The sequence below is a fragment of the Lampris incognitus genome, chromosome 15, assembly GCF_029633865.1.
Source record: "Lampris incognitus isolate fLamInc1 chromosome 15, fLamInc1.hap2, whole genome shotgun sequence".
Lineage (NCBI taxonomy): Eukaryota > Metazoa > Chordata > Actinopteri > Lampriformes > Lampridae > Lampris > Lampris incognitus.
The window spans coordinates 16524161-16547386 of record NC_079225.1 but is presented as its reverse complement, the minus strand read 5'-3'; the positions used below and the strand labels follow the sequence as shown (position 1 = coordinate 16547386).

General features: G+C 47.5%; 1 protein-coding gene across 2 annotated transcripts in view; it reads left to right on the top strand.

Annotated features, from left to right (window-relative positions):
* Positions 1–22128, top strand: part of LOC130124910 (beta/gamma crystallin domain-containing protein 1-like) — a 31717-nt gene extending 9589 nt beyond the window's left edge. For both annotated transcript variants that reach the window (XM_056294256.1, XM_056294257.1), the window contains 16 exons: positions 423–609; positions 2190–2329; positions 4672–4798; positions 5303–5338; positions 6318–6460; positions 6903–7029; positions 7216–7361; positions 12017–12143; positions 13253–13282; positions 13427–13539; positions 14082–14214; positions 14400–14539; positions 16434–16557; positions 17707–17865; positions 18774–18936; positions 21991–22128. In XM_056294256.1, the coding sequence (XP_056150231.1) occupies positions 423–609; positions 2190–2329; positions 4672–4798; positions 5303–5338; positions 6318–6460; positions 6903–7029; positions 7216–7361; positions 12017–12143; positions 13253–13282; positions 13427–13539; positions 14082–14214; positions 14400–14539; positions 16434–16557; positions 17707–17865; positions 18774–18936; positions 21991–22079 (1984 nt within the window). In that variant the 3' untranslated portion in view covers positions 22080–22128. The remainder of the gene's footprint in view (positions 1–422; positions 610–2189; positions 2330–4671; positions 4799–5302; positions 5339–6317; positions 6461–6902; positions 7030–7215; positions 7362–12016; positions 12144–13252; positions 13283–13426; positions 13540–14081; positions 14215–14399; positions 14540–16433; positions 16558–17706; positions 17866–18773; positions 18937–21990) is intronic.
* Positions 22129–23226: the final 1098 nt, after the last annotated feature.

The following is a 23226-nucleotide window of genomic DNA, read 5'->3' as shown; positions in this document are numbered from 1 at the left end:
TGTGTCCTGGTCGTTGCACTAGCGCCTCCTCTGGTCGGTGCCCTGGTGAAACTCCTCACTGTCAGGTGAAAAGAAGCGGCTGGCTGGCGAATCCACATGTATCGGAGGAGACACGTGGTAGTCTGCAGCCCTCCCCGGATCGGCAGAGGAGGCGGAGCAATGACCGGGACGGCTCGGAAGAGTGGGGTATTTGGGCAGATACAGTTGGGGAGAAAAGGGGGGGAAATCCCCCCCCCCCCAAAAAAAACAAGTTTTCAGGAATAAGAGGCCCAGACTGAGTGCTGTGCATTAAAGACATTCAGCAAGCACAGCACTGTTTCATACAGCACTCATATCTGTTAGCGCTTCAATTCTTCAGTTAGGTTTTTATTTTTTTGCTTTTCTTGAACGTCCATGTCATTCCTTGCTCTGTTTGTTTGCAGTTGGGTGCTTTATGAGAAACCCGGCTTCCAAGGACGCTCCATCGCCCTGGAGGAAGGCTGCATAGAACTGGCTAATGTGTGGGCAGAGCCTGAGGAAGCGTGGGCCAGGCCGGGGGCGGGGCCGACAGAGACACAGCCACACGTTGACCCGCCACTGACGATTGGCTCTATTCGACTGGCTGTCTGGGTTAGTGTCCTTTCCTGTTTCGACCTTCAGTATTTACTCCTCTCCGCTTTCACAGATCCGGGGCTTGGGAGAAGGTTGCCAGTATTTCTCCATGCTATTACCCAGTACTGAGAAATAGCGCTGACGCAATCTGCACTATTTTTGTTTCGACTCTGTGTGCTCATTGTGTAAGGTAATACATTCTGGTCTCTATTCACAGTGTCTGGTAGGGACGGGTACCAAAACCCGGTATTAAACGGGCACTGGTGTTGAATTTTAAAGACCGTAGTATTGATAAACTCCGACGTTAATGGTTCTGCTATTGGTAGTGGAGAAATTAAGAAAATCCATCCATCCAGCCATCCATTATCTGAACCGCTTATCCTGCTCTCAGGGTCACGGGGAGGGTCATTGGGTGGCAGCAGGGGGGGGCACCCTGGACAGGCCACCAGGCCGTCACAGGGCCCGCCCACACACACACACACACACACACACACACACACACACACACACACACACACACTCTTACCTAGGGACAATTTAGTACGGCCGGTTCACCTGACCTACATGTCTTTGGACTGTGGGAGGAAACCAGAGCCCCCGTAGGAAACCCACACAGACACGGGGAGAACATGCAAACTCCACACAGCGGGCGACCCGGGACAACCCACCAAGGTTGGACTACCCCGGGGCTCGAACCCAGGACCTTCTTGCTGTGAGGCGACCGCGCTAACCGCTGCGCCACCGTGCTGCCCGAAATTAAGAAAATAAATGTCCTTTTTATTTCGGCTACATAAATGTTATCTTGCATCTTTCAGCTCACCAACTCTGTTTCTAGTCTGCAATACAATTGAGACATTTGATGAATTTTCACCATTCCCGATCCAGAAGAGATCTCTCTCTCTGTCTCGCAGCCTGTATGTAGTATGTGTGAGCCGAGGGGTGGGGCCAACTCTCTCTCTCTCTCTCTCTCTCTCTCTCTCTCTCTCTCTCTCTCTCTGTCTCTCTCTCATGCGCACACACACACACACACACACATGCACACAAACACACACACCCTGCTGTTAGTGACAACGGCGGAGAGGAGTAAATGAACAAAAGTCTGGTTATACCTCTCTAGAGTCGATGCTGACAGTGCTCGTTGCCACAAGTGCAACAAGTCTCTTGCATGTAGGGGCGGAAACACAAGCAATATTTCCAAACATCTGGCAAAGGTGCATCAAGCACAGGCAGAGAAATGTACAGTTTTCTACTGTCTAGCTCGAAGTTCGTCTCGTGGCCCCGTCCACCTCAGGTATGTTGTGTATGCTAGCAGCCTGGAGTCCACGCAGCATTAACTAAGTTACACAAACACGGGTTGATGATTAAACCTAATGCTCTGCCCAGACATGAGAAAATAAAGCAATGTCACTTCTATTCTTAATTTGTTTTTTGTTTTTTCTCTCTCTTAAAAATTCACAAAAAGAACCGATAAGAGTACCGTTAAAGTACCGGATCGATAAGCGGTATCGGTAAGCGTAGTAGTACCGTTAAAATCTTAACGATACCCATCCCTAGACTGCCTGGGCTAATTTGTGGCGCTGCTGTCGTGTGTTTTACAGGATTACCGCCTCCCCCACATCGACCTGTTCACTGAGCCGGAGGGCCACGGCAGAGTAACGCCTCACCACGACGACGCGGTGGAGACGGGCTCCTTCGGGATCCCACAGACCACTGCGTCAATCAAAGTCCACTCTGGCGTGTAAGTGAGCCCCCCCCCGATGTGCCCTGAAATACCTGCGGCAGGTCTCCGGTGAGAGACAGCACGAAACAGACTGGCAGAATTGACTTGCTAGCAAGCGGCGTGATGGGCGCACTAGCCGGGGAGTCAGACGGGGAACAGACTGGATCTGAGATGCAATGTAATCAAGCAGTAGGCACCGAGGAAAGAACAGCAGAGCGGATAATCCCCGCTACCTGGAGTAGGTTTTTTTTTTTTTTTTTTTTATTTGTTAATGGCTGAAATAGCACGTGAGACCAATGCAGACCCATGAAACCCTGAACAGTCCGGCTGAAAATAGACCAGTTTCTTTAATGCAGTGCCATGTCTTTGTGATTAGCGTTTGGCATGAGCCGGCAAGTCTCGGAAAGGCGTAGCGGAAAGATAATCGTTACCATCCTCCCCGGTGTTTATCCCTTTTTCCTTGTGTTCACTCTCACTCGTTTGCCTGCTCAGGAATGTCCCTCTTGCTCCTGCATGTTAGACAGTAAAAAGCCGGGGCGAGAGAGAGAGAGAGACAGAGGGAGAGAGAGAGAGAGAGAGGGAGGGAGAGACAGACAGACAGACAGACAGAGAGAGGGGGAGGGAGGGGGACTTGTAAAGACGGGTACTGAGGTCGAGGTAGTCAGAGGGAGGGAGGGAGGGAGGGAGGGCGAAAGGAGGTGAGGGAATGTGGCAGAGTGTGTTTTTCTATATTCAGGACATTTTGTGCCCTGCCCCTTAGCAGAGCCTAATGGCAGCGGGCCTCTTCCCAGCACACCGCTCAATGGAAAACCACCTTCGCTGGTTTACTTTGGCAGCCGCAGTGGAAAGAAACAAAAGAGAAACATTTCGGGGATTGTTTTACAGGATTATCTCAGTGATCCCTCTTGACGTGCTTTCACGTTCTCACGTTCTAATGAGAGCTAATCACTGTCGAATGTCAGCCGAGTGTTCGGGCACACCCGCGAGCGGAGCAGAGCGAGTGTGGTCTCTCGGCAGCTCCTCCTTATGAGCAGACAACCCTGCAATGCCTGCTCATCACATGTGTGTGTGTGTGTGTGTGTGTGTGTGTGTGTTTTATTTTACCCAGCTCAACTTCTACTACCACTTTTTCCGGGATAGGTCCGTTCCTCTACGTGACTGAATAGGCCCTTTCTTATTTACAATTTACACTTTCATTTAGCAGACGCTTTTATCCGAAGCGACTTGCATCAGAGAGTTGATACGACACAAGCAAGGGTCTAGTCAGGAGGCGACAACGCAAGTAAGTGCCAAAAAAACCACCTAGGTTCAAGTCTGATAGGACATACTAGGTGTCAACACGCAGTGCACAAAGGCAATGCATAGGGTGCTAGGGTGCATAGAAGCGATTTTTTTTATTAATACCATCAGGTGTGGTGGTGTTCGTGAAAGGGCTGGGTCTTTAGCTTCTTCTTAAAGATGGAGAGGGACTCAGAGGATCGAATGGAGTTGGGTAACTCGTTCCACCACCGGGGAACTATAGTAGAGAAGGGTCTGGCTCGTGACTTAGGGCCCCGTTGTGGTGGAAGCGCCAGACGCCTTTCATTGGCAGAGCGTAGTGAGCGGGACTGAGTGTAGACCTGAATGAGGGAGTTCAGGTAGGCGGGAGCCGTTTTAGTTGCTGTTTTGTAAGCCAGCATCGAGGTTTTGAATCTGATGCGGGCAGCAACCGGGAGCCAGTGGAGGGATACGAACAGTGGAAGGGACATTTGCTGTTTTGGGTTGGTTGAAGACCAGACACGCCGCCGCGGTCTGGATCACTTGGAGAGGTTTGAACGTGCATGCAGGGAGACCTGCCAGTAAGGAGGTGCAGTAGTCAGTGCGTGATATAACAAGAGCCTGTACCAGGAGTTGTGCTGCATGCTCAGACAGGTGGGGTCTAATTTTCCTGATGTTGTACGGGGCAGATCGGCACGACCGAGCAGTCGAGGCCACCTGAACCTTAAAGGTTAGCTGGTCATCAATCATGACACCCAGGTTTCGGGCAGACTTTGTGGGCACGAGTTGGGCTGATCCGAGCGGGATATCGATCCGTTGTTGGAAGGATGGACTGGCTGGGATGACAAGGAGCTCAGTCTTAGATGGGTTAAGCCGGACTTGAGGTTCAGAGGTGGTGATTTGTCTCTCTCTCTCTCTACGGGACATTATGGTCCCATTTAGCTCTAAAGGGTCCTGCAGCGCTATAACACTGGGCATGGATTCCCGCTGCAGTTGCACTTGTTGAAATTGAATGGCGGAAGTGAACGTAGGGTGCTTTGCATATGTGTCCCAGAAAATGCCCTTTGCCATGTTTAATTCATGTCCCCTCTGTTCCCGTGCAGCTGGCTGGTGTTCAGTGATCCGGGCTACCAGGGCGTGCTTTCTGTGTTGGAGGAAGGAGAGTACCCCTTCCCCGAGACCTGGGGCTTCCCTTCGCCCTTCGTCGGCTCCCTCAGGCCCCTCAAAATGGTGCGTAGCAACGTCACAGTGACCACCGCAGGGCTTGGTTTGTCAGTGTCATAACTCAGACGGGTACTAAAGCAATAGCATGCTGATTCAACAGCCTTCATTATTTAGTTTATCCTCCATGCAAGAAGTATTGAACCCTTTGTTTCATTCCTTTGGTGGATTTGTCGTGCTATTTTTTTTTTTTTTTTTTTTTGGAAAAATTCATTTGTTGCTTTGTGGATACAGTTTTTTATTGTGTACATACTGATGTCTGCCGCCGCGATGCAAAGGTGTCAAAATAATCCGTAATTAGCTCTCAGCTTGCACAGGAGTCAGTGTAAGGGGAGACGTAGTCCGTCTCATTTGCCTCTTTCCCCATTATCACCGGCAAGCCTGGCTCCTTATCACTTCTGAGAAAATGGGATTTTCCGCATAATTGCTTCCATTTCACCCCCGTTTTATGCGGTGTTACCTTTTATTGGGGGCAACGCTGTGCCTGCTAATGATAATGTCTCCGTCTTCCAGGGTGCGTTTAAAGTGGAGAACCCCAGTGAAGTCAAGGTATGTGTTGACCTGCCTCCAATTAACTTTATCACAGCGGTGCCAGGAAGCTGTTTGGCTTCGCTGCACAAGCAGCTCATCTTCTGTGCCCGCTATGCAGCTCCTAAACTCATTCTTCACTGTCAGTTAAAGATGTAACCAAACAAACTGTGGCCGTTTTGGAGTTAAGTGTCATTGCCAGAAGTTTATAGATAAAATATGTAAGATTCGGGTCATCCGGGTAGCTTGGCCATCTAGTCTGTTGTCTATCAACACGGGGCTCCTCGTGTTACCTCCGGCTTGGTTGTCTCTACAGATACAACTGGCCGTGTCTGTGGGTGGGAAGCCGGATTTGGGTGAGTGTCCTGGTCGCTGCACTAGCGCCTCCTCTGGTTGGTCAGGGCACCTGTTCAGGGGGGAGGGGAAACTGGGGGGAATAGCGTGATCTTCCCACGCGCTACATCCCCCTGGTGAAACTCCTCACTGTCAGGTGAAAAGAAGCGGCTGGCGACTCCACATGTATCAGAGGAGGCATGTGGTAGTCTGCAGCCCTCCCCGGATCGGCAGAGGGGGGTGGAGCAGCGACCGGGACGGCTCGGAAGAGGGGGGTAATTGGCTAGATACTATTGGGGAGAAAAAAAGGGGGGGATAATAATAATAATAACAATAATAATAAATTATTATTATTATAACATTTAATTCAATAATTTGTATATTTTCTTGTAAGGAATTTGAAACGGTGGATACTTATTTTGAAGTGGAACTTTTTTCATGTCCTTTGCACCTGAAAAAAGGTCAAAAGAAAAAAAAATACAGATTGCGCAAGTAAGAAACAACATGTTTGTGGGTTTGTGAAGTCATTAAACATAAAGAGAAACGAGAAACACGTAAAGAGGGTTAACCAAGGGCAGAACCGGGCTGGGTGACGTATTTTGTTTTGGGTAAAGATGAATTAATGGTTTTTGTGGTTGACCTGTTTTGTTCTTTATGTTCTCCGTAGGCGTGGGTGTATGAGGGGCCGGGCTTGCAGGGCCCCTGTCTGGAAATAGAGGACGAGGTCTTCAGCTTTGGCGACGGCGACGAAGAAAACATGGGCTCAAAGAAAATCCAGTCTGTGGGCTCTTTAAAGATCACCGGAGGACTGTAGGTGTCTTTTATTGTTTTATTGCACAACAGTTTATTCTGCTGAGCCGGGTTAATATCGGTCATGACTTGTGGTTTGTTGGCTGTGAACCTGGGAGATGATTGCAGTTTAATTAGGATGAAATTTACCGCCATCGAATGAGTTTCAGGTTATGCGAGGCAGCCGCGGTGCAGAAACACGGCCCTGTGCAAGTGCTGTGTGCAGCAGCGGTTCTGTTATTCCTGTAATTCCTGATCAGCAATATCTTTGACAGACAGATAAAACACACACACATGCACACACACACACACAAAGGCATTCCAAGCCATATAATTGTGTTGCACAACTAAACACGGCCCACCTCTTACGGAGGTCGATTTGTGAAAGCGGTCGACCAGCTTGTGTGCTCTGTCAGTGCAATCGCTCGGTGTCCTGAACATGAAACGTCACCTTGGTTTCCAGCTGGGTGGGCTACAGCCAGCCCGGGTTTGAAGGCCAACAGCACATCTTGGAGGAGGGGGAGTACCTGGACTGGAGGGACTGGGGCGGCAGCTCGGAGCAGCTTCTGTCACTGCGACCCGTAATGTCTGTAGGTACCACGCTCAACACACACTCGTGCAAGGTTGTTTACAGTACACCGGTACACGGTCGCCATCTTACTCCCATGTGTTTGGGTAGCTGCAGACATTTGCCATGCCGGCGCTTCAGAGTGCACGGCGTTCTGCGGGCCCGGAGTGATTTGACTGATTTGCTGCTAACTCGATCCTCCTTGCAGGATTTCATGTCTGCACACCTCAAAATGTTCAGCGAGAGAGACTTTGACGAGCTGGGAGTCAACATTGACCTCACGGTCCCTGTGCCCAACATGGAGGACACCGGCTATGGTGTGAAGACGCAGTCTGTCGACGTCATGGGCGGCGTGTAAGTCACACACCTTCATCACACACCACACCCCTCTTGCTGGGTTATGTTCATGTGTATCAACAGCAGGGAAACAGGCCGGGTGGCTCACAGCCATTTTTTACGCCCAAAGTAATTTAGATTATCTTATTTTCTAATTATTAGACCTGTCCGCATTTGTGCTCGGGATGACTCGGCTATCTCCCTTCCTGCAAGCTCGTGTATGGTTGTTTCTACCTGCCTGATATGGTTTTGTTCAACCATTTCACTTCCTTGTATGTTTTTAGCTCCTACTGACTTACCTTACCACACCTGTGATGTATGTATGTATGTATGTATATATATATATATATATATGTATATATATATATATATATAGCGTTTTTTCCCCAAAACCATCAATGGTGTACTAATATATATATATATATATATATATATATATATATATATGTATGTATGTATGTATATGTATGTATGTATATGTATGTGTATATATATATATATTAGTACACCATTGATGGTTTTGGGGAAAAAACGCTATATATATATATATATATATATATAAATATATATATATATATTAGTACACCATTGATGGTTTTGGGGAAAAAACGCTATATATATATATATATATATATATATATATATATATATATATATACACACACACACACACACACACACACACACACACACTATAGGTGGTGCTATATCATACCCTATGTATGTATGTATGTATGTATGTATGTATGTATGTATGTATGTATGTATGTATGTATGTATGTATGTATGTATGTATGTATAGGGTACGGTATAGCACCACCTATAGTAGTAGTTCTTCCTGTTTCCTTAATAGTTTGCCCTCAGGTGTAGGGTAGGATGTGTTAGGGAAAAATGTTGGGTTTGCCACACCCACATATACAGGTTGAGACGGATCCTGCATTTCTCCGGCATTTGGCCTGCCACGCCTTACTTCCGGTTATTATTAGTGACTGCCCTGCATCCTGTTCCAGCAGGCCGAAAAACCGCAAAACCAGGACCAGGTGTGAAAGGGGAGCTCTTAAAGTAATCCTGGACGATATGGAAAATGTTATCACAGTTATCATAGGGGATTTTGCACGGTACCTAAGTATCACGTATGTATCATACGTATCGCAGTATCTGCTTACTTGTGCCAAAAACACCATGTTTAAGACTCTAACTCAGGTTCACCACATTGCACTGTTAGGTAATGTAAAGTATAATATCAACCCAAACCTAGCTTTCAAAATCATTTACGTGAGAAATGTCCCGTTATCCTTAATTCAGACAACAAAATTAGGTATTACAATTTGACAATAACAGACGGCATGGTGGCACAGTGGTTAGCGCGGTCGCCTCACAGCAAGAAGGTCCTGGGTTCGACTCGGGTGTGGAGTTTGCATGTTGTCTGCGTGGGTTTCCTACGGGTGCTCCGGTTTCCTCCCACAGTCCAAAGACATGTAGGTCAGGTGAATCAGCCGTACTAAATTGTCACTAGCTCTGATGGCCTGGCAGCCGGTCCAGGGTGCCTCCCCGCCCGCCGCCCAATGACTGCTGGGATAGGCTCCAGCATCCCACGACTCTGAGAGCAGGATAAGCGGTTTGGATAATGGATTTGACAATAACCAAATTACATCCCAATACAATACCGTTGAAAGACGATAGTAGATGATAATATTACTGCATTACTGCCCGGCCCTATCCGAAAGTCAGTTTAATGGTGACTCTGAGCAAACTAAAATGATCAACCAGTCACAGCCTCATCAGTGTTTTCTGAACAAGGGTTTTGGCTGTTCCACTGCTTGTGTAAAAGGTTGTGGAATATAAGGTGATAGATTACAACAGAGACAAGTGGCTGTATTGTTCTGCTGTCATCAAACATGCAATTACATGCCCCCCCGCCCCCCCCAATTGTACCTGTCCAATTACCCCACTCTTCCGAGCCGTCCCGGTGGCTGCTCCACCCCCTCTGCCGATCCAGGGAGGGCTGCAGACTACCACATGCCTCCTCCGATACATGTGGAGTCGCCAGCCGCTTCTTTTCACCTGACAGTGAGGAGTTTCACCAGGGAGACGTAGCACATGGGAGGATCACGCTATTCCCCCCAGACCCCCCTCCCCGTGAACAAGCGCCCCGACCGGCCAGAGGAGGCGCTAGTGCAGTGATCGGGACACATACCCACATCCGGCATCCCACCCGCAAACACAGCCAATTGGTTCTGTAGGGACGCCCGACCAAGCTGGAGGTAACACGGGGATTCGAACCGCCGATCCCTGTGTTGGCAGGCAACGGAATAGACCGCCACGCCACCCGGACGCCCCGTTACAGAAAGTGCTGTCGGTTTTTATCTTATTTGTTGCAGCATACGTCCTTAATTAAGGTCGAATGGATTTGCTTTACTCTTTAGACGGCTAGAGTAAAATAAGTTCAGTGCCTCACAAAATGGTGGCTTGTGTGGAGAACAACAGCCTGCTGTGTTGAGGAGGCGGGAGTCTTGGCGGTCTTTGTGCCGTGCCACTAGCCTGTTATTACATTACACAGCCTCGCCCGTGTGGTAACGCTGCCCCCATCAGCCTCTGACTAATCTGCAGGGTTCGCTCTGTTGGTTCAGGCCTTGCAGATAGAGACTTGCTCCTAGTCTCACACGTGCACAGACACACATGCGCCGATGTGTACACACCCACAAATGCAAACAATCAGGAGTTGTCTTTTTTTCTTTCTTCTGCCCGTGTGTTGGCCTTCCTGCCCGTCTCTCCTTGCAGCACACATAGTTGTGTGTGTGCTCTGCACACACCCACAAGGGCACAAGCACACACAAATCTAAGCATGCTCTTCTTGCCTGTCTGTGTGTTGCTTTGTCTAGCTGTCTCTCTCGCTCTCTCTCTATCATTCTCTCTCTCATTCTCTCTCTCATTCTCTCTGTCTATCATTCTTTCTATCATTCTTTCTCTCTATCATTCTCTCTCTAACATTCTATCATTCTCTCTCTGTCATTCTCTCTAATTCTGTCTCTATCATTCTCTCTATCATTCTCTCTGTCTATCATTCTCTTTCTATCATTCTTTTTCTCCCTATCATTCTATCATTCTCTCTCTCTATCATTCTCTCTCTCTATCATTCTCTCTCTCATTCTCTCTGTCTATCATTCTTTCTCTCTATCATTCTCTCTCTAACATTCTATCATTCTCTCTCTGTCATTCTCTCTAATTCTGTCTCTATCATTCTCTCTCTCTATCATTCTCTCTGTCTATCATTCTCTTTCTATCATTCTTTTTCTCCCTATCATTCTATCATTCTCTCTCTCTCTCATTCTCTCTGTCTATCATTCTCTTTCTATCATTCTTTTTCTCCCTATCATTCTATCATTCTTTCTCTCTATCATTCTCTCTAATTCTGTCTCTCTAATTCTGTCTCTATCATTCTCTCTCTCTATCATTCTCTCTCTCATTCTCTCTGTCTATCATTCTCTTTCTATCATTCTTTTTCTCCCTATCATTCTATCATTCTTTCTCTCTATCATTCTCTCTAATTCTGTCTCTCTAATTCTGTCTCTATCATTCTCTCTCTCTATCATTCTCTCTCTCATTCTCTCTGTCTATCATTCTCTTTCTATCATTCTTTTTCTCCCTATCATTCTATCATTCTTTCTCTCTATCATTCTCTCTAATTCTGTCTCTCTAATTCTGTCTCTATCATTCTCTCTCTCTATCATTCTCTCTCTCATTCTCTCTGTCTATCATTCTCTTTCTATCATTCTTTTTCTCCCTATCATTCTATCATTCTTTCTCTCTATCATTCTCTCTAATTCTGTCTCTCTAATTCTCTCTCTATCATTCTTCTTTTTCTCTCTCATTCTCCCTATCATTCTCTCTCTCTATCATTCTATCATTCTCTCTCTATCATGCTGTATCATTCTCTCCCTCTCATTCTCTCACTCTATCCTGCTATCATTCTGTCTCTATCATTCTTCCTCTCTCTGTCTCTCTCTTTCTCTCTCTCTCTGTTTTAATAATAACAATAAATCAATCTTATGTAGCGCTTTTCTAGCACTCACAGTTGCTTCACAGTAAACAGGGTGAACCAAGACAACAGATAAACATAACAGAGACATACAGGGGTGGATGGGAGGGGGGGACGGGGGGCTGCGAGAGGGAGAAGCGGCAGCCGCACACGACGCCAGCAGTACTCTCCCACTTACAGATACAAAAGGGCAAGAAAAACAAAAAAAACAGCACTGCGGACGTGGGAGAGGAACACTTACACACACTTGCTCAGAGGCCCAAGACATAGCACAGTCCCCATGAGGCAGCATGGCTGCTGAACCGCTGTCATGCTGCTCATAAGCTTCACTCTGGGCTCTGTTAAACAGAGTCGTATAGAAATAACGACGCACCAACACGCAGATCTTCTGTTTTTTTTTAGCAGACATTTTTGTGGTTTGTTTTGATTATGTAAGTGGGAGTTTGTACACACGGCTGTCAGAACAGTGCATCTCTGCTAGCCAAAATCGGGTCAGAGTAAAGGCAGTTTAGTTGCACAGTTTCTGTTTGCTGAAAGTTGTGGAATGTGAAATGTCGGCGCTAAGCTAACTGAGCTAACTGTTGTCATTTTTCAGCTTTTAATGTATGTGTCTTTATCTGATTTTCTCTTTCAGGTGGGTGGTGTTTGAAGAGCCGGGTTTCTCCGGTGAGGCCTACATACTGGAGAAAGGCCTGTATGGAGGTCCTGAGGACTGGGGTGCCCTGCGGCCCCAGATCGCCTCAGTGATGCCCGTCATCCTGGTAAAAACATCCCCTGACACATGATCGGAAAAATAAGTAAATACCCACTTACGGGGTGTTAGCATGGCTTTATTTTTAGTGTTCTTGTCCTGAAACAAGCACGGTGGCCCAGTGGTTAGCACTGTTGCCTCACAGCAAGAAGGTCCTGGGTTCAAACCCCAGGCCATCTCACGTCCTCAAAAAGACATGCATGTGAGCATCCGGGTGGCATAGCGGTCTATTCCGTTGCCTACCAACACAGGGATCGCAGGTTCAAATCCCTGTGTTACCTCCGACTTGGTCGGGCGTCCCTACAGACACAATTGGCCGTGTCTGCGGGTGGGAAGCCGGATGTGGGTATGTGTCCTGGTCGCTGCACTAGTGCCTCCTCTAGTCGGTTGGGGCACCTATTCGGAGGTGGGGGACTGTGAGGAATAGCGTGATCCACCCATGCGCTACATCCCCCTGGTGAAACTCCTCACTGTCAGGTGAAAAGAAGCGGCTGGCGACTCCACATGTATCAGAGGAGGCATGTGGTGGTCTGCAGCCTTCCCCTGCAGAAGGGGTGGAGCAGTGACCGGGACGGCTCAGAAGAGTGGGGTAATTGGCTGGACACAACTGGGGAGAAAAGGGGGGCGGGGAGACATGCATGTTAGTGTTAATACTCCTGTCTGTGCCCCTGAGCAAAGCAGTGGAAAGAAGAACTGGAGTTGGTCCCCGGGTGCTGCAGCTGCCCACTGCTCCTACTCAATAGGATGGGTCAAATGTGGAGAACACATTCATTGTGACCTACAATGACAAAATAAAGTAGCTTTCTTTCTAAACTGGAAGATGGCAGTTTCAGTTATCACAGCAGTAGTCGTTGAAAAGATGGCTGAGTGAGACGGTGAACCCTAACCTGCCCTCTGACTTCTGAAGAGGAAATGAAAAGAACCACATCAATAGAACTCAATAGAACTGAACTGAGTGCAAAAAAAAACCACAAAAAAACCAGACTATCCTACGTTCTGGCATTTATTAACATAATATATTTTTCTTTTGTCAACTAGTGAGAAAAGCGTAAAGAGCCGATTCAAATCCCTCTGATGTGCTTTTGTTCTTGCTTTTTTTTTTGTTGTTGCTTATTCTAGGATGACCTGGAAAATTCAGCCAAGTTCAAGGTAGGTGGTCGAATGAATCACAGGACTGCAATTGTTACCTTGCGGGGTGCAGTTTGAGAGATACTGGTCCAGATGGATGAGTTGGAGTTGGAGCACACAACTCAATCTTATTGTGTGGTGTGTGTGTGTGTGTGTGTGTCTCAGGTGCAGCTGTTCTCTGAGCCTGGTTTCCAGGGTTCTGTCCTTGCTTTGGAGGACAGTGCACCCTCCCTTCAGCAAGACTTTCCTGTGGCCTCCTGCAGGGTGCTCGCAGGGAGGTGAGTAAAGCTGCACCGTATGCTCCAAAAATCCCGCTGGGGTTATAGCCACGGTTATTGTTGTTATGACGGGACACACATTATGTCATATCACTAAATATAGCTGGCTTGGTTAATGGCTAGGTGGTTGGATGGATGGATAAATGGATAAGTGGACCGATAAATGGATGGTGGATGGACAAATGGATGGGGGGGGGTGGATAGATGGGTGTTTTTATTTTGGGTTTCTGGGTATTTGTCAATGTGACCTGAGTGAGTTGCAGATGTTTCACAGCTGCAGATTGCTTAGCGGTGAAAGTGACGGCGGAGACGTGCCTTACAACCTCCAGCATTAAACACCCGCCCACCTCATCTCAACCCACTCGCAGCTGTCGCATACCACCCCCCCCTTCAGTTTTCTCTGGCGCTCCATTCGATTAGTGACACATTACCTTCTCCGTCTGCAGCAATGCTGAGTATAATTTCTGCCCTGTTTTCTCCACCTCTGGTGTGCGTGTAAATGTGTGCGCGTCCCTGTGTGTTTTGTGCAAAACTGCTTTCAGCTGGCTGGCGTTCGAGGGCTCGGACTTCACCGGCAAGATGTATGTGCTGGAGGTGGGGAGCTACCCCGACCTGAGAGCAATGGGCTGTGTGAATCCTAACACCTCCATCCTGTCGCTGCAGATCGCTGGCTTTGTAAGTGGCCCGGAAGGAGCTCCTGCTGCGGTGCCGTGCACCCAGCAGGAGCTTAAACATAGGAAACTGTCCAGCTGGCAAATTGCATAGCAAGCCGTGGTAGCCCGTGCATGCAACAGAATACATCTGCAGCCCTCCTACAATACTGCAAAAACTACTCCGTCTCTCCATCTCTCTCCTTGCAGGAGTTCTCATTGCCCTCCATCACTCTTTTTGAGAGGACTGACCTTCGGGGGAAGAGGGTGATTCTGACGAATGGCTCGGTCAACCTTCAGCTGGCTGGAGGCTGTTGCCGGGCGCAGTCTGCCGTGGTGGAGGGGGGCATGTGAGTACGCTGCAGCCGCACAGCACTCGACTGTGCGACGGACCCGCTCTTGAAGTGAACCGTTTGGTTATCGAGCCAACGCCGAGTTCTCTGTTTGGCTCGACCACTTTTTGTCGTGAAGAGCGGCGTTAGGTTTCTATTTGTGTGCGTGTGCCCTAGGAAACAAAACTCACCATGGTGTTAAAGCTGGCGTTTTTTTTTTTTTTCCTCTGACAGCAAAGTGGGAAGCAGGAGAACATCACTTCTCCTTCACAAACATGCGACTGAATATTTTGTGTTGGTTCTAATCTGGGCACGGTGGCGCAGTGGTTAGCGCAGTCGCCTCACAGCAAGAAGGTCCTGGGTTCGAGCCCCGGGGTAGCCCAACCTTGGGGGGTCGTCCCGGGTCGTCTTGTGTGTGGAGTTTGCGTGTTCTCCCCGTGTCTGCGTGGGTTTTCTCCCACAGTCCAAAGACATGTAGGTCAGGTGAATCGGCCGTGCTAAATTGTCCCTAGGTGTGTGTGTGTGTGTGTGTGTGTGTGTGTGTGTGTGTGTGTGTGTGTGTGTGTGTGTGTGTGTGTGTGTGTGTGTGTGTGTGTGCGTCAGCTCTGTGATGGACCGGCGGCCTGTCCAGGGTGTCTCCCCGCCTGCCGCCCAATGACTGCTGGGATAGGCTCCAGCATCCCACAACCCCATTTGGGAATTTGGATAATGATTGGACGGATGGTTCTAATCTGCCCCATTCCCATTTGGTCAACGTTCGAAGTCACCGAGGCTCACGGCACCCCTGTCGACTGAACTCCTGTTTATTTGAACCTGCTTGCATCCGCACAATTCAAAATACTACCTCAAAGTATAATTTACTGACAAACATTTTCTCCTAGCTTTCACGGGATGGTCTTATGTGGCCAAATAAATAAATAAAACCTTATGTGGTACGTGTAAAGGTTTTACTATGCTCAAACAAAATGGTAGGAATAATTTATTTTCAGTAATTTATTAAACTTTAGATTTACGGAGGTAATCACAGATATACACAGAGGACAATACTCGTCCCACCGAGGTTTGTTTGTGTCGGCGGTGCAGTTTTTGGTGCCTCATCCTCAAGAATTGACGGCTCATCGGTTCAGGCTTATTGCACGGTAGAAGGCGGGGTCAGCGGGGGACGTCGTGTCGGAGCAAACTGTAATTGACAGATGGAGGGTTGAGCGATCCGGTGGAAATCTGCTGCTGGTGTGTGAGATTCAAACTGGAGGTGTGAGCTCGCCTCAGGGAAACAAAGAGCCCCCAGTGGGCCAGAATGACCCCTGGAGTGGGACATTCCCACGGGGCAGAGGAGACGGGCCGTCAGCCGCTGAGCCGGGCTTTTAAATAGCAACAAGGAGCATCGTGCACCTACTACTCATGTATTCGATTCATTTATCTTAAAGTTGCAATATGACTCAAAACTTTGGCGACAAATGGATGTAGAGTGCGGTAAAACTATCAATAACGTGGCGCACAGGCGCCCCCTACAACACATCCATACATCCAGCACATACAGCGGACCCACCCAGGGGGCAGATGGGGCTTTTTGCACATTTTGCACGAGAAAGCTGCCAATTACAGAAAGTTATGTACTGTAACTCTCCAGCACTCCCTGTGGCAGACGCCTACCATTCTGCACTACAGAGGACTAACATGAGCCCTACAAAGTATTTGTGGTGAACAGTTAGCATAAAAGGGGGGGAAATCCCCCCTCCCAAAAAAAACAGGTATTTGTAAAAGTAAGCGGGCCCAGGCTCGATCCAACAGTAATCAGAGTGCATACTGAGATGTTTCGGATAAGGACAACACGACACGGACAACATTTGAATCACAAAATATGCAAAACCTCAGACCTTTTTTCTTTTTTCTGTGTGTGTGTTTTCAAAAGGTGGATATTATACGAGGGCATTAACTACAGGGGGGCTCAGATTCTGCTGAAGCCCGGCGAGGTGCCCGACTGGCGCAAGTTCAGCGGATGGTCGAGAATCGGATCCCTCAGGCCTCTGATCCAGGTAAGGCCTCGTAAATCCTTTGGCACGCTTTAGGATGGTTCCAAAACTTCTATTTTCTCCGCCAAAAGTTGTGTACTGGTGAAATAAAAAGCTGGTGCAATGCAGGATTCATTCCTATTGTAAACTTTTTCCATCCTTGATAAGAAAGCGCTGGGGCGCATAGCAGTCTATTCCGTTGCCTACACAGTAAAACACAGTCTTTTACTGTGTACCAACCAACATGGGGATCACCGGTTCGAATCCCCGTGTTACCTCCGGCTTTGTCGGGCATCCTTACAGACACAATTGGCTGTGTCTGCAGGTGGGGAGCCGGATGTGGGTATGTGTCCTGGTCGCCGCACTAGCGCCTCTTCTGGTCAGTCGGGCTGCCTGTTCGGAGGGGTGGGGGAACTCGGGGGAATAGCGTGATCCTCCCACGCGCTACGTCCCCCTGGTGAAACTCCTCACTGTCAGGTGAAAAGAAGCGGCTGGCGACTCCACATGTATCGCAGGAGGCATGTGGTAGTCTGCAGCCCTCCCCGGATCGGCACAGGGGGTGGAGCAGCGACCGGGACGGCTCGGAAGAGCGGGGTAATTGGCCAAGTACAATAGGGGAGAAAAAGGGGAAAGAGATCCAAAAAAAATAAAATAATTATTATTATTATTATTCAGAGAATACAATTAAAGTGCTTTGGTGCACATGAATTAAACATCAGGGACACACAACACCCAGGGGTGTGTAGCACATCATGGCACAAGTGTCAGGACTTGTCTTAACGACAGCCCATGAGTCAGTCAGACTTAATGAATATACACTAAAGACTAATGACATCTGCAACATGTTTAAAAGCAGAGAACTACTTCAGGGGAGAGATAACCTAGATAGGCTCAGTGTTGCACACACGTTGCTCAGTGTTGCACACATGCACAGTCATTTGGGCATGCTGTCCAGATTAATGTGCAGGTATGCGGCTGCTGCAGCACGGCTGCTGCATAGTTTTCAAGGAGGCAGATGCTCCTGCACATTGCACTCATTTTTTTAAGGGAAAGCCCAAAATCTGTCAACGCTGACGTACCAGTTTGGCTCAGGTAGTCTTAAGAGCTCTGGCTTCTGTTCATCACTGCAAGCGGCAGCGCTGATCCTACCATATCTGTGTGTCTCCCGAGCAGAAGCAAGTGCACTTTCACTTGAGGAACAGAGAAACGGGGCTGCTGATGTCCGTCACCGGGGATTTGGACGACGTCAAACTGATGCGGATCCAAGAACTGGAGGAGACGGGTGGAGTTGAACAGATCTGGTTCTACCAGAACGGACATCTCCATTGCAAGGTACAAGTACCGTCAGAAATGCGGCCCTACGCATTTAAGCATAAGTAAAACCTCCGACCGGGTCGAGGTCAGTAACCAAGCTCTAGTTTGCATTGGTCGTGTGCATTAAGTGGTACGTCAGTGACAAACAACTTTAGTCCATTTGTGACTACACTGGTTCCCATTCCCATTCAAAAAAAACCCCAACATAATTTACAATACACTTAAACATGAGAGCAAGGGATTGGAAACTGGGTCTTCTGGCTCAGTCCACTCTCCTGATACTCTGCTTCTGTACTGCAAGTCATAATACAGTATATGAAGTTGAATATACTGCATAGCCTCCCAAAGGTTGTTTTTATGGCTGTCAGTCGGGTACAGATATCAGTATAACAGCAGTGATGTGAATGCCTATGTAATGGGGAGGTTAATGCATGCATTTGCATGTGTTAAAAGCTTGTGATGGAGTCGCCTGTCTGCAGGGACCCCGTGTGAACAGCTGCACTGTTTAAAATGGAAGTGGATCTGTTACAAAAGGAGACATTAAAGGCCACTTCTGGTGTAGTTTAAGAGTTACAGAGACCCATCACCTGTTTCTGTGGCATAAAGCTGTATACTGGATACCACCGCTCACAGGCATCCAGCCCCTAGCCATGTCCTTGAATGAAGTGCTAGCCATGGTGGGATAGAGAACCAGTTTTTCAAGTGTTCTGTTGAATTGAGCTCTGGGCCTAAAAACAAAACCCAGAACCTCTACGTATCACGGCAGTCCACTCCGGTTTGTATCAATAAATATATGAAGCAAATCCATCCATCCTGACCATTTGTATGTAAACAATGACCAAAATCTCAATTGTCATGGATCCACCAAAAGCTGTGGGTGGATGAGGCGAATTTAAACTCCTCGTCTCCCCTCCCCATGTTTCCAGCTGCTGGAGGAGTGCTGCCTGTGTCCGAGCGGGAGCATGACCATGGCAGGGAGTCGTATGGGCCTCTCCTCGGAGCCCAGCGACCAACACCGGCTCTGGAGTATTACCCCTGATGGCCTCATCCGCTACACCGCCACCCCTGATCTGCTTCTGGAGGTCAAAGGTGAGCTGGATTCACCCATATGTGACTTTGATATATACTCACTGAGCACTTTATTAGGAACACTTCTCCACCTACTTATTCATACAATTATCTAATCAGCCAATCATGTGGCAGCAGTGCAATGCATAAAGTCATGCCAACACGGGTCAGGAGCTTCTGTTAATGTTCACATCAGCCATCAGAATGGTGAAAAGATGTGATTTCACTGATTTCGACCGTGGCATGATTGTTGGTGCCAGGCGGGCTGGTTTGAGTATTTCTGTAACTATTGATCCCTTGGGATTTTCACGTACAAGTCTCTATAGTTTACTCAGAATGGTGTGAAAAACGGGGGCGTCCAGGTAGCGTAGCGGTCTATTCTGTTGCCTGCCAAGACGGGGATCGGCAGTTCGAAGCCCAGTATTACCTCCAGCTTGGTCGGGTGTCCCTACAGACACAATTGGCCATGTCTGCGGGTGGGAAGCCAGATGTGGGTCGCCGCACTAGCACCTTCTCTGGTCAGTCGAGGTGCCTGTTTGGGGGGGGCAGAGCATTATCCTCCCACGCACTACATCGCCCTGGCGAAACTCCACACTGTCAGGTGAAAAGAAGTGACTGGTGACTCCACATGTATCGGTAATGCAATCCATGCGAGGCTTCAGCGTGTAAAATGGCGAGAGCAGCCGACACGAGTTTGAGGGAAGCTGGTGTTACGACTATCTCCTTCCTGTGGAAACGTGAGCCAGGGGAGTTATTCGACAAGAGCTCCGGCCATATGCCATTGGGTTAATCGGGTGGGATAAGGGGAAAAACTAGAAATAAATTTATTTTTTTTAAAAAGAGAGATGAACGGAGAATGGCCAGACTGGTTTGAGCTGACAAAGGCTTTGGTAACTGAGATAACCACTGTGTACAACTGTGGTGAGCAGAAAAGCATCTCAGAATCCACAACATGTCAAACCTTGAAGCAGACTGACCACAACAGCGGAAGACCACGTCTGGTTCCACTTCTGTCAAGCCAAGAACACAAAGCTGAGGCTGCGGTGGGCACAGGCTCACCAGAACTGGACAGATGAAGGCTAGAAAAGCACAGCCTGATCTGATGAATCTCGATTTCTGCTGAGGCACACAGTTGGTAGAGTCAGAATTTGCCACCAACAGCAAGAAACCATGGACCCAACCTGTGTTTGTCAACAGGCCAGGCTGATGGCAGTGGTGTGATGGTGTGGGGAATGTTTTCTTGACACACTTTGGCCCTGTTAATACCAAGTTAATCAATAATACCAACCAATCATCACTTAAATGCCACAGCCTATTTGAATATTGTTGCTGACCATGTACATTCCTTCACGGACACAATTTACCCATCTTCTAATGGCTGTTTCCAGCATGATAACGCGCCATGTCACAAAGCAATAGCCGTCTCAAACTGGTTTCATGAACATGACAAGAGTTCAGTGTTCCTCAGGGGCCTTCCCACTCGCAGGACCTGAATCCAATCTTTGCAGTGTGGCACAACAGGAGATTCGCAGCATTAATATGCAGCTGACAAATCTGCAGAAATTGCGCAATGCAATCATGTCAACATGAATTAGAATCACCAAGGAATGTTTCCAACATCTTGTGGAATCCATGCCACCAAGAACTGAGGCTGTTTTGAGAGCAAAGGGAGGTCCTACCCACCATTAGTTTAGTGTTCCTAATCAGTGCTCAGTGATTGCATATGTTTTTCTGGATTGTCACTGAACCTTAAAAAAAAGGCAAATTTACTTCAAGGCTTATGACATAAAGTGAACTATTGGGCCACTTGTGTGCGATGGGTGAATACACCATTTCTGTGGTGCTTGGGCGTACTGAATGGTTGGAGTTTGGTATGTTAGATATTTTAACGAGTGCAAGCAAGTTCAGACAATCACAGGAAAGTAGTTTAGAGTCATTTCGTATTTCTCTGTGACTGCCAACTTCCCTAACACTCTCTCAACTGTCTCAATCCCACCTATCTGGTCATCTAAGCGGTCTAAATTTAATTAACATTATAACATAGGTCTCAATCCCCTGTGTGATTTTAACACAGGAAGTAGTAAGTATATGACGACGACGACTTATGCTTGAATCTGGGGCTCGGGCCCTTTAGGAGCGGCACAGTGGCACAGTGGTTAGCGCGGTCGCCTCACAGCAAGAAGGCGCTGGGCTTGAACCCCCGGGTTATCCAACCTTGGGGGTCGTCCCAGGTCATCCTCTGTGTGGAGTTTGCATGTTCTCCCCGTGTCTGTGTGGGTTTCCTCCCACAGTCCGAAGACGTGTAGGTCAGGTGAATCGGCCGTACTAAATTGTCCCTAGGTGTGAATGTTTGTGTGTCGGCTCTGTGACGGACTGGAGGCCTGTCCGGGGTGTCTCCCCGCCTGCCGTCCAATGACTGCTGGAATCGGCTCCAGCATCCCCGCGACCCTAATTAGGATAGGCGGCTTGGATAATGGATGGCTGGATGAACATAAGAATCAATCCCATGTGTGATTTAACACAGGAAGTAGTAAGAATATGGCAACATCGGCTTAGCACTGTAACACTTATGCTTGCGCTCCAACCCCCAATCGACAGTTTACACAGCAGGAAGACAAGATATTTAAGATTGCAGCCATCATGTCAGAGCCTCCTGTATGGAGGAGTCCACATTAAAATGGTAATGGGTGTTGCTGTCAGCAGCATTACACCACTGTCAATTAGTGACACCTTGTGGACTATCCAATGTCAGTTTTAAACTTATCAGTGTGTTTCAATGTAAAATAAAATCTTGTGTCTGAGTTTAGGTCATATTTGGGATAGACAAGTGCTCCTACATATCCCAGTATGTATGAATTAACACAATAAACATGAAACGGACTAATTGTAAGCACACAATTTGATACTTCTTAGTATTCAAACTAATATTTGATACATTCAAGGTTTCTTTGAATTGGTATATGAACTCAGCTATTGTAAACAGTAATCCAATTAACTTTCAATGACAATCCCAAATAATTCCAAGTGTACATAAATATGTGGAGTGACGAGTAACCTTCTCTCTCTCTCTCGCAGGAGGCCATAACTACGATAAAAACCAGGTGATTCTCAACACGTACGACCCAGCTAAACTAACCCAAAGATGGACTGTGGAGATTCTATAGAGACTTATGGGCTGCAGAATCGGATCCTGATCTTCTCCGGAGACACGGCTCTACAGGAAGGGCCCCAGCGCGCCCCTCTCATCAGGGATAAGGGGCTTCATTTGAATCAGTTGACCGTTTGCTGCTCGTGGACTGCGCACTTCCCAAACAGAAATTCAACAGGCGACAGTTACGGAAGAAAACCACAAGCTCGTATTATGAGCCGCTTCACACACAAGAAAGGACAAACAAACGGCACTCATTACTCATCAGAAAGACAGTGGACTCTGAACTTGAAATATGCATGTTTTACACACATCTAATAATACATCAAAGGGCTTATACTATGTCTTTTTTCATAATTAAACCCATTTGCATTTTTATATTTAAAATCTATTGCACTTTAAATGAACCTTTTCTCAAAGCAGAGTTAATTCTAGCTTCTTTTTTTTTTACATCATTCCATTTCTCTTTGTCAACTGCTTGTTTTCCAGGAGCATGCGCACAGTGTAACAGAACAAAAATCACCCCTTTCACTTGGAATAGTTTAATTCCAAAAACAAACCTTTTGTTTACAATAAAATAATGTATTCATTTAATATTTTCCAAACCACAACATAATACTTTCAATTTACTGTCAGAGGAAATCTTCAGCTGCATGTAGAGAAAACTGATGAGAGGACATTTCATCACGTGTGTGTGTGTGTGTGTGTGTGTTTTGTTTCCTCTGTGAGGGTTGGATGAACAATATTATAATTCAAGTATCAAGCCACACTCCCCATGTGGAGCCTGATACGTTGTTTTTGTTCAGTTCACTTAATTAATCGCAATGGACCACAAGATTGCAAAAGACAGTATTTGCCACAGCCCGGGCCTGCCTCACATGGGAGTTCAGAGTTTCTGCAAGACCAGTCAGGGCGAAGAAACCCCAAAGATCCAAACCCTTTGTGACAGGACCACATCTAAAGGGATAAAAGATTAAGGAGGAACAGCTGCATTTAACCCGCCCCCGTTATAAGCTTAAATCTCACTTATAATCCAATGCACACCAGAAGGGGTCCCTGACTTATTAGAACAACCTTCTAACATGAGGAAAAAGAAAAATCGCCTTGTTGATGTTCCAAAAGTCCCTGAGACTTCGCCTGCCTTGCCCTTCTACCTTCTGTCC